Below are 11,304 nucleotides of genomic sequence, written 5' to 3' on the forward strand. Positions count from 1 at the left end.
AGTTTCACCCGTAATATGAAAAACACTAGTAAAAAACATATTTCCCGAAAAAACAATTGTGTTATCGGTCGCGGAAACATATACGTCTCGTCACAATTCACAAAGAGTATTACGCCACTTCACGTTAAAAGGGTTGTGAAACTCCACTAATATAGTGAGTAAAATCTGTAGCTCAGCTGAGCATACCAAAACATATCTCCTCACACTGTTTCAAGGAATTCCACCAAAACGCTTCCCATCATTTCTATCAAAACTCATTACTGTTCAACTTCAGCATCCTTCCACAGACCATATTTAGCCGTCGTGTCAGTGAACCGATTGCTCAGACTCTCCAGGTCTTCCCCATCAGCGATGAATTCTGAGCGGAGCGAAGCGATTCAGCATATAAATCCCCAGTTCGTTACCGTCGATTCTATGTCCAACTCCGTCGTCGGGCGTATCGTCTGTGCTGTGCCAAAGCACCTACCATAAATGAGCGAATTCCATGGAAAAAGGGACCGAGTCGAAACAGCCTCGAATGACACTATGAGTGATGATAGCATTCATCCGTTACGACGAGAAGCTTCACGTCGCATAACAGGAAAGAGATTTTTAAGATCAATAACAGCAATAGGGAAGATAGACCCACATTATTGGTATGAATATCGTCTTCTCCAGCGGGCTCTCCTCGATGCAGCTCAGCCAAGTCAACCCCTCGAAAGGTCGATCGTAGACTCGCATCAACATCCTCCCATGAGATCTCTCCGGGAGTTTCTTGCGATAAGGAAGAGGAGGAGGTTCCTGAGAACATTCGCCAGAGTTTACTCATTCATCTAAACGCTCGGAGTGTAGGAGTTGGGAGTCTGATCTCACCAGTGGTCCTCATCGATTCCCAATACGCCTGAGTGTCGAGGTTCACATCATCTGAGGGGCTTTCAGTCGCCCATGTGGAATACCCTGCAGAGAAAAGATGAAAGAGGCTTTAGAAAATTCCGATTAAAACGACGAAAAAAATAACCCCGGCGGGACTTGAACCCGCAACCTTCGGCTCCGGAAACCGACGCGCTTCCATTGCGCCACGAGGTCGATGAAAAGCCTGCAAACACAACCGCACTCACCCATTCTCTATTCGAATAAAAGTCATCTAAAACATCCTATTATTACTCACCATCATCAATCATCCTCACATTCCCCTTCCGCAAGCAACACGATACTCCATCTCGGGCGAGCGCTTTTAACGTCACTTGTTGGGCGTATGCCAACGCTGACAAGAACATGAGTCTTACGGAGTGATCTCATGGATGTCGAATAAACGAATGAAGTGGAGCACCGTCATACATCAGTGTTGGACGAAAACATGTTCGCTTTCCTCAGCTGAGCTGAAAATTTTCATAATAAGAAATTTAGTGTTGGTTTTCATATTGTCCCCAACCAGTGCTGCAAAAAATGTTCGCTTTCCCCAGCTAAGCTCAATACCTTCCTCACCTAGCATGGGAGTTTATATATGAATTGGGAGGATATATGCGTAGTCTACATAAACTAGCCAGGATTATCGAAAATTTACTCAGACTCTTAATATTGTAAAATAATAGTATTATTAATATTATATAATATTATTATAATAATATTAATATTGTAATAGTATATAATTAATATTATAAACCAACACATGTGGTTGGCCATATCCATATTTTACCACACTGGGGACCCCAACACGAAAAGTTGATGACCATGTGCATAGTCCCCTCCACACTGACATATACAATCTAAAAATGCGCATCGTCCTAGTCCACTCAACGTGCTACTCCGCAGTTAACACTAGCAATGAAACTCCACAAGGTACCAAACAAAAATGTCGAATAATATATTTCTCATGAAATCACTACTTTTACAGCAAATTCAACCTCGCGTGAGATCTGACGATAATCATATTCACGATTGATTTCAAACTATTACAACAACCTTCTTAACTTTACTCCAAATCTTCGGAATAGATATATTTCGATCAGATTTAATACTACCGTTATCGGCCCCCTTGCTCCGTTTCGTCCCCCTATCGATTTCTATTTCACTTCGACACCTCCGTAGCCCCTCCGTAGTCTTCACGAAGATCCTCATTAATTTGCCGACTTCCTCATCAGGGGGCGTCGGAGGAAGCTTGTCGATTTCACTCATCGTCAAGGAAGCAAATCTTCCAACCATCAAGTGCATATATACGAACATCTCTCAAAAACGGTTGCAACATGTAAAAAAACTATACTCCGAAACCGTACAAAATCTACCCTCCAGAAAAGGCTTCATAATATATTTCCAAAACCGTTACGTGCTCTGAAACTATGAGCTTTCAAATCTTCGCATTGCTCTCCTTCTTTGTGAACTACACAACACCATCAAAATCACCAGGAAGACCTCCAATTCTGCCCACGGAAATGTACAGAAACCAATGAGAATTTCGCAAAATTTTTTCATAGGGATGCAGCGATATAGAATAGAAACCTCAATTCTATGCGATGGCAGATAATACATTGGCGAGTAAAAGAAGCACCGAAAAAAAGAAATTTTCAGAAGAAATTTCTTTTGTATTTACACAAGAAAATACAATGGAATTTTACCCGCTTCACGTAAGCGCGATATTCGCAGTGATGTGCAGTAGTCTGTAGTTGTGCAGATTGCATTAACCATTGCCTTGAGTTCCCAAATGGTTAACATAGTCGTGAAATATATTTTTCACACATCACTAGGGTGGTGAAACTCCTATGTGAAAGAGAATACCAACTGAAAGTAAATCTACAATAACGACCGAAGCGGCAACCCGATAATGCCGTGTATAAGTGCCCTGCGGTCATTCACCGCTCCGCTACGTTAAATAGTGTTGGAGGCGGAGCCACTTCATAAGAAGATATAATCAATATCAACTCAATTGTGTGCATATAACAGAACACGGTTATGCAAAGAATGCATCTAATGTACTTACTAAATAACCCCGGCGGGACTTGAACCCGCAACCTTCGGCTCCGGAAACCGACGCGCTTCCATTGCGCCACGAGATCGATGATAGTATGAATTACGTTTGAGCATGACCGATGACTAAAGAAGCCCCATATCTTCCCATGTTTCAAACAACTTCGATCGCTATGATCGCTGAATATTATCATTATTATGGAACTGCACAAGCTTGCACCCATGGGGTTAATTCCAATAGCATTATACCTGTTTCTTTCGACCAATACCTTAGTTCACTTGCCCTCCCTTAAGCGTGCTCGAATATGGAATGTTCATGGATTCACCTGCTGTGTGAACCTTTACCCTTACTCTTCCCCTCTTGAGTACTAGTCACGGCACACTGTAACAACACGAGCTTAGCAACCTTACATTTAACGTGAATGGTAATTGAATCGGTTCTAGCATCTGATTATACGTCTATGCAGCGATTCTGAGTTTCGAAATCTGTTTATTGAACAACTCCAGTGTGAATGGAGCCGCCCGCGCCCAGTTGAATACGTCATACTTTGCATGTTGTAAATGTTATAGATTAAATCGTCGTCGTGAATGATGACGATGAATCTGTTGAAAATACTGTTAAACACTCATTTAGTACGATTATAATTGCTGTTTGATTGAAACGGTCCTTAATAGCGAGCAATACATGATACAGCAATCACGTTCTTCTGCTCTAAGACTACTGCCGATAATTGCTCCTGATAATTATATCTTTTCGGTGGTACTTATGTATATCCGATTTCTCATGGTATAGTAGTTGAATAGTAGGGGAATCCCCTCATCAAAAAAAGTTTATGAATACGAGTGATCCAACTTGGTTTCGCAAAAGGCGTTGTGTGACGTGTCTATTCGGGCTAGACATAGAACTCAGATTTCAGCTTGATGCTAATATAAGAGATTTTACGGTTTTTTCATCAGAATTTCTTGCTACTCCTAATGATGGTGTAACTATTAAGACGAGTTAACTAATTTAGTCGTTGTGTGATTCCTCTATTCGTGCTAGGCTGGTATCAGCTTTACGCTTACTATAAAAGATTTTACGGTTTTTTCATCAGAATTTATTATTACTCCTAAGGATGGTGAAAGTATCTCCCTATTGTGTGGGTTGGTCGGTCATCTCCAACGTCACCTTTGGTTTGACTAATTTCCTCATATCATATACGAATGTTGGAGGTATTGATCCTTGGGCTGTTATTGGTTGGATTTGGTTCACCTCGGGGCTTATAGGAGTCTTAACTGGAATTTACTTCTGGTAAGTTTCGAACCTACTTTGTATCTTTTATGGTAGAACCTATTTTGTATCTTTCATGGTAGAACCTATTTTGTATCTTTCATGGTAGAACCTATTTTGTATCTTTCATGGTAGAACCTATTTTGTATCTTTCATGGTAGAACCTATTTTGTATCTTTCATGGTAGAACCTATTTTGCACTTTCATGGTAGAACCTATTTTGTATCTTTCATGGTAGAACCTATTTTGTATCTTTCATGGTAGAACCTATTTTGCACTTTCATGGTAGAACCTATTTTGTATCTTTCATGGTAGAACCTATTTTGTATCTTTCATGGTAGAACCTATTTTGTATCTTTCATGGTAGAACCTATTTTGTATCTTTCATGGTAGAACCTATTTTGTATCTTTCATGGTAGAACCTATTTTGTATCTTTCATGGTAGAACCTATTTTGTATCTTTCATGGTAGAACCTATTTTGTATCTTTCATGGTAGAACCTATTTTGTATCTTTCATGGTAGAACCTATTTTGTATCTTTCATGGTAGAACCTATTTTGTATCTTTCATGGTAGAATCTATTTTGTATCTTTCATGGTAGAATCTATTTTGTATCTTTCATGGTAGAACCTCGGATACGCCTAATCATTTGGTTTGTCAGGTTCAAAATAGGCCGGGTATTTTTCACTGCGGAATATCTTGAGCATGCCCTGGGGAAGATTCAAAGCAGGCCCAATTCCGACCCAGAGGTTGGCCAACCAGAATACGTTTATCTATGTGATGGTGAAAAAATCTACCCCCAACCTCACTTGGAAGAAATCTCGTTACGGGCAAAGTTATTAACACTCGTTGGAGGTAAACTTCATTTTGTATTTCTCAACTATTTGCGTATTTTCATTTTAGGTATGTGTGTTGGCCTTTCACAACTGATGATGAAGTGGGCTTTTGCTACCGACCCAGCAGCCTCGGGCCCCCTCACTGCAGTTATATCGTCGGATATTTTGGTAAACTGTAATTTATAATAAGTTGTATCTTTTAATGAGGATTATAATATGTATAGTATTATTAGAAAATCGTGACATCTATTGCAGTTTTATATCGGATAAGATTTTGAAAAATGAGGTTAAGTATAACTATGTTAAGTTGTATTTTTAAATGTGTATTATTAGAAATATTTGAGTTTTATTAATTTTACGTGAAGTGGCGTAATACTCTATAAAAAACGCGATATTCGCGGTGATATGCAGTAGTCGTGAAATGTGCAAACCATAACATCCTTTGCAGTTGAATCTTTGGAGAAATTGGTAAACAGAAATTATATTTTTCAATATCTACTATTGATTATTGGATTTTCATTCTAGTGAATATGAAAACAGTCGTGAAAAACCTATTTCAAATCTCACTTGAAAATTTGTTTTTCATTTTTTTTCACATGGAGTATCACGCCACTTCACGTAAAACGTGTGAACTTGTATTATTTTGAGTATTATTATGTAATCGTAAAATTCATCTGAGTTTCACCCGTTTAACGTGAAGTGGCGTCATACTTCGTGTAAATTTCAAAACGTATATGTTTTTGTGAAGTGAAATATATTTTTCATGAGTGTTTTTCATATCACTAGGGTGAAACTCCGTCATTATTATTAGTACATTTTTCACACAGTGTGTCTGATGGGAAATCGTTAGTTCATTATTTAGGTTATTGGTGTTTACTGCCATTTCGTATACAACGAAAAGCTAACTTGGTCGCAAGCTGTTGCAATTCTTGTTGTATTAGGAGGTGAGCTTCAAGCGGACCTATTCTGAATCTTACATGCTTGGACCTAAGATATTAATACCTTCAGGCCTTGTTGTAATGGGAGCTTCATTTGATTCTGGTGTTGGCGGCTCGGCCCTCGGATTCTTGTACGCCATATTGGGCATGCTTAGTTTCGCCGCTAGCATCGTCTGTATTAGAAGTTCCTGCATTGATGGTATCGATGCATGGTAATAATAATAAATCTTAGCGGAGCGAAGCTATTATTGTTATTTTGTTTGTGTATATCAGGTCTGGATTTATCGGAAGAATGGGAGTAATGTTCTTCATGGGGTTGATTGCATTGGCAGATTCTGGGTTCAACGGCGGACTAGTTGTTCATGATCACGCTCTGTGGAAGGACATGTAATGGGGGAATCTCAGTTGTATCTTACATGAGGGAACCTAAATTTGTATCTTACATGAGGGAACCTCCTATGTATCTTACATGAGGAAACCTCATTTGTATCTTACATGAGTGAACCTCATTTGTATCTTACATGAGTGAACCTCATTTGTATCTTACATGAGGGAACCTCATTCGTATCTTACATGAGGGAACCTTGGATATTCCCCACCTCCTCTATATGTGGTCGGGACGGACATCTATTTTTTGACTTAGGTATATCTGGCCAATAGTGTCGGGTGCATCACAAGCAGTGGGAGTGTTGGCGCTTAATCGTGCGTTAATTTATCCGTCCACAGCGGTTGTGAATGTGATAGCAGCGTCGAACTCAATCGTTGTGTTATTGCTAAACTGGATATTGCTCGGATTAGTCCCTGGCACTCCGAAGATAATTGGTAATATACTTTCATACCACATTTCCTTCAAATCGCGGTTGCTTAAGGTATGTTCTTGGTCATTGTTGGAGTATCTTTGATGACTATGTGGAAGCCTAAAGAGGTAAGTGATTATAAGAATAGCTTTAGGATATTTCTCTCTTGTTAGGAAGTCGAAGTTGAGGAGAAGGTCACAGAAGCTCTCGATAGTCCATTGAAGATGAGCCTAGCAAGCAATGGTGGAGCGAAGAGGAGTTCGCCATACGTTAGAGGTGAATGAGTTTACAAAAATGGAGGTACTAGGGATCGAACTTGGACGAGGGGGTTGACGGTCTGCTGATTTACCACTTGCGTATTTTTCCATAGGTGCAGATGAGCTGGTGTCTGGGCGGATTATCATTATATTAGCAGTAGCTCTCTCGTAGGTAGAGGAAACCACGCGGCGTTGTGGTTCCGATTGATTGATAATTGTAGTAGTAGTTGTAATTGTTATAGTTTATTATGAATATTTGATCTGCTAGTAATTCACTATTTTTAATGCTAGTGCGACTCTGGTAAGTCCGAATGGCTCTACCTTTGCCGCAGTTTCGATTTGTAACCTGCTACCTTGTGTTTTGATTAATTGTCTGGAGCGGGAGTCGAACCTGGGTCGTTTGCATCGAAAATGTATTTACGGTTTATTGCGAGACTGGTGTATGGACTCATCGTTAAGGATTAAAATTGATTTCGAAATGGTGTCCAGCAGATGCCTGTTAATTTTCATTAGAGTTGGCAGGATTGAGCTCACTGTGAGCGCTCTATCAATTTAATTTTGAAACGATGAATTTCGTTGATGTGATTCGGTTGTGTTATTTTTCACTTGAAGATTTTTCTCAATGACTACCTCGTCAAACGTTCGAAAGCGCAAAGGCGATGGGAAGACGGTGAGAATAAATAGAATATAAGTTTACACTCGAAAGCGTTGATATATATCCGATTTTAGATGGTCGATTCCTCACGGTTGTTGGAGAATCGCGATGATATCGATGATGTGATGGAGCGCAATGCGGTCACAGTTAGAAGGAGATTGTCGAGCTTGTCTGAAATCGGAGGAGTAAGTCCGTCGAGGAGAGCCGAAAGTCGGAAAAAATATTTTTCGGGTATGTTTGGTGCTGTGATATTCACGTTGATTGCAATACCATTCGGAAAATATTTAATAGAGTGCTTGTGGTTGGTTTATCTGTTGCATTGTCGAGCGGCCGATTTTGAATCCTAAGGTATTTGAGTTTCTACTCTTGACAATTTTGGTTGAATGAGTATGAACGGACGCGACATTCAAATTATTATTTCTCATCGTAGATTGCCACGAAGGCAATGATTCCCAATATGCGCACACGGTGCGCATATTGATATTAAAACACTCGACATCTCCCGAACTCCCAGGGGAAGAGAAGCTACTACTACTACTACTACTACTACTACTACTACTACTACTACTACGGTGTCTAACATGCCATGTCATCCAATCATATAGCGCCTAATGATGGTTCCAGGCTGTCTACACAATGAGCAGAAACAGTGGAATCTGATGAGCACCTCAAATTCAGCCCAATTGTATTCGGTGAGATTGTCTAACGCAACCTTATCTGTAGTGAATGTGAATTGCTTTTTTACAATAGTAGTGCGCAATGGAGATTAAGCAAGGGTGTAAGTGTAGGGACAGGAATGACACAATCTAACTGCTGGTCTTATCACAATGGTAAAATCTGGAACATCATCACAAGTCTGAGGAAATCAAGAATTCTTATCCCTACGTATTTGTTACTAACAAATTGTTAGTGAAACGATCAAGTCTTAATTTCTTAAGTTCTTACCGTCTTAAGGTCAGACTGACCTGGTCAGTAGAAATGGGCCCGATTACGGTCCGGTCCCGAACCGTACAGAGTACGGTGATACGGCGAACTACCGTAACTGTAATGTGATTCCGACGTAATGCGGGTACGGGTGCGCGCCATTCGGGACTGAGGATTTCACCCCGACTTGCGACAGAGCTAATTTTTGGTTGAACGCTGCATGTTTAGTTTGCTGTAGGCAATTAACCTAGATAGACAGTTGGGCAGTTATTTCTCGTAAGCCATCCCACCGAAAGGAAATCACAAGGTCAGCGTGGAGTTCCCCGACTGGGTGAGAATGGTCGACGATGAGGGGAAGGGATGCGCGAGTCGCATAACATGCCCGAAAAATATACGAATGAATAAGAAGTCGCTTTCCGGCATTCGAGCACACACGTGAGGGTATGCGAAAAATGTTACTAGGAAGAGATGGGCCTCCGCCAAAGAAGCTTCGGACTAACGACATCTAACATCAGTTCGACATCAAATTTTCGAGATACATCGTCCATTCTAGAGCAGTGTTGGAAACAGCAGATGACGAAAATTTTCGAGCCTTGGTCCACTGCCTCAATCCAGACGTTCAACCACCGTCTCGCAAATTACTGTCTCGCAAAATCCTCGAGAAGACAAAGAATTACTACGAGTGGGTCACAAATGACACTTTCCGCCTCCGACTTTATGATTGAATCCAATTGTCAGGTATGTTGTCAACATGCAAGCGAGTTAACGTGAGTCTAGACATATGGTCAAGATCCAGTAGGAGCTCGTGTCTCTGTAAGTATACTCGGAGACAGTCGTATGAATAGCAAAAGGCAGGTGCCATCATGGTTACACACAACATTGATCGGTAACTTCCTCCTCGACTTCGCTAGAATTGAAGGGAAGCACACTGCTGCGAATGTAACAGCAACCCTCAGAGATATACTCTCGAAGTGCCATATAGGCAAGTTGCCTAAGGCAACCACGATGGCATCGCACACGGTACTATTTTAATCGACGCCGCAGCGAGCAACAAGAGAATGGTGAAAGATTTACGTGAGAAAAATGGGTTAAAAACATGGGATATCCCACACATTTTATGCTGTGGACACAAGCTCCATCTTGTAGTGGGCAACTCTCTCGAGATCTGGTCACGCACCACAGATGACTACCCAGATAGAACGCGTTGCGACCCTGATCCGGGGGCTGCAGAGGACGACTCGTCGGATCTAGATGATCTCATCTGCGACGACTCCGATTCTGAGGTAGAACTCGGAGATATTGACAAATCAATAAACTACGCTTGGGCGGAGGGGGTCGTGACAGAGGCGGCTTCATGTTAAAGCAGGCAGTGGAAGTTCCACTGTGGAACAGCGCTATCAGAAAAGCAAGAAACAATTTGAGGTTCCTCCGCCAGTCGACCAACGCTGTAGATTTGTTACAGGGGTGTGCTACCAATCAGAACCGTAAGATAACCTTGCCGGCACCTTGCCGGCGGCAAGGGATATAATAACGCATTCAGCTTACTCATTGTTTAACTGATATAGGATGAACCGTGTGCTATTCGAAGCATACCACTGATATGATACCAGCAGCAATGTCTAAAGCGAGGAAAGCGTGACACGTTATATGTGCAGTGCACATTGTGCACTCCAAAAAGTTTCAATTCCTGGCAGGGCACTAAGAAACTATTGAAGACCTGTGCGAGGCATTGAGATATCTCCTGGATGCGACTAAGCTTTTGTCTGCCAGACAATGTCTGGGACCCGATTTCCCACTCTCGGGCTTATTCGGCCCGTAGTAAAGGGATTGCTGGCCGGCTTGGGTGATACATCAGATGGACGTGGAAGAAGGTCCAAAATCAGGCAGTGCCTTTCATCAAGCCTTGAGAAGTACTTCCGAGAGCATCTTGATGACGACAATATTATCGGCATCCTCTGTACCTGCGAGACTTATCCGAACACTAACTTTGCGGACACAGAGACAGAAAGTGTAGGACAAGCAGCTGTGAGGTCATGCACGGAGGCTCTCGGAATATAGGATAGAAGAGTTGCGATGCTCCGAGAAGCAGTTACTCAAACTTATATTGCCGGATCATCCGAGTGCACGTTGCTCAGCAGACTCAGAAGGAGAAAGCCTTGTATTCGACCAGTAGACGCGTCAAGCTTGACGAGGAAGCTCCAAATACATGAGAAGACGTTGGCTACCCGAGATAAAGGCGGTTCCCGGTTATAAAGATCTCTCTGTGCGCTGATGGGACTGACTCATCACCGTCTGATGATCAGACTCTGATCCTATTATCTATGAGTTGCCCAGTGTGATTGATATGAGATTCAGAGTCCTGTATGATGTAGTTTACCCTCATCGGCGACGACCTGTGCGCCCTGGTTCAAGGGTACAGTGCGTGATATGCGTGCCTCGGCTCGGGTTGACGTTGAATGCGATGATGAGCCCGGTAAGATCGAGACTTGATTTCTGGGCCTGTCAACATAGATCGATGTTATGAGTTTTGCTCTCTTCCACCTAGTATTATCGTTTTAAGTTTATAACCTTCAAGTTTATAGTATGGTAGATTTTGCACAGCCTGCGCGACACAGGTATTACCAATGGCTTGTGCATGCGTACGTATGTTTTAGCTAGAAGTTCTAGCTAGAACACACATGTTCGGT

The 11,304-nt window shown here is 41.7% G+C and overlaps 2 protein-coding genes and 1 non-coding gene across 3 annotated transcripts in view; 1 reads left to right on the forward strand and 2 right to left on the reverse strand.

The window, feature by feature from the left end:
- Pmar_PMAR009244 (hypothetical protein) overlaps positions 1-2,154 on the reverse strand; it is a gene marked incomplete at both ends in the record, with an annotated part of 5,604 nt that extends 3,450 nt beyond the window's left edge. The window contains 6 exons of the mRNA XM_002764783.1: positions 262-358; positions 405-462; positions 629-780; positions 853-936; positions 1,148-1,243; positions 2,001-2,154. Coding sequence (XP_002764829.1) covers positions 262-358; positions 405-462; positions 629-780; positions 853-936; positions 1,148-1,243; positions 2,001-2,154 — 641 coding nt within the window. The remainder of the gene's footprint in view (positions 1-261; positions 359-404; positions 463-628; positions 781-852; positions 937-1,147; positions 1,244-2,000) is intronic.
- An 803-nt stretch (positions 2,155-2,957) lies between these two features.
- Positions 2,958-3,029, reverse strand: Pmar_PMAR009245. Its single transcript has one exon. It is a non-coding gene; the product is annotated as a tRNA-Arg (tRNA).
- A 1,026-nt stretch (positions 3,030-4,055) lies between these two features.
- On the forward strand, positions 4,056-7,383 carry Pmar_PMAR009246 (conserved hypothetical protein; the record flags this gene model as incomplete). The annotated part of the gene is made up of 10 exons (XM_002764784.1): positions 4,056-4,231; positions 4,872-5,065; positions 5,114-5,214; positions 5,909-5,990; positions 6,055-6,196; positions 6,258-6,371; positions 6,628-6,806; positions 6,854-6,909; positions 6,955-7,050; positions 7,330-7,383. The coding sequence occupies 10 exons, from the start codon at positions 4,056-4,058 to the stop codon at positions 7,381-7,383; spliced, it is 1,194 nt and encodes a 397-aa protein (XP_002764830.1).
- Between the last annotated feature and the right edge of the window lie 3,921 nt (positions 7,384-11,304).

This window comes from Perkinsus marinus (assembly GCF_000006405.1).
Source record: "Perkinsus marinus ATCC 50983 genomic scaffold scf_1104296976154, whole genome shotgun sequence".
NCBI classification, from domain to species: Eukaryota; Perkinsozoa; order Perkinsida; family Perkinsidae; genus Perkinsus; species Perkinsus marinus.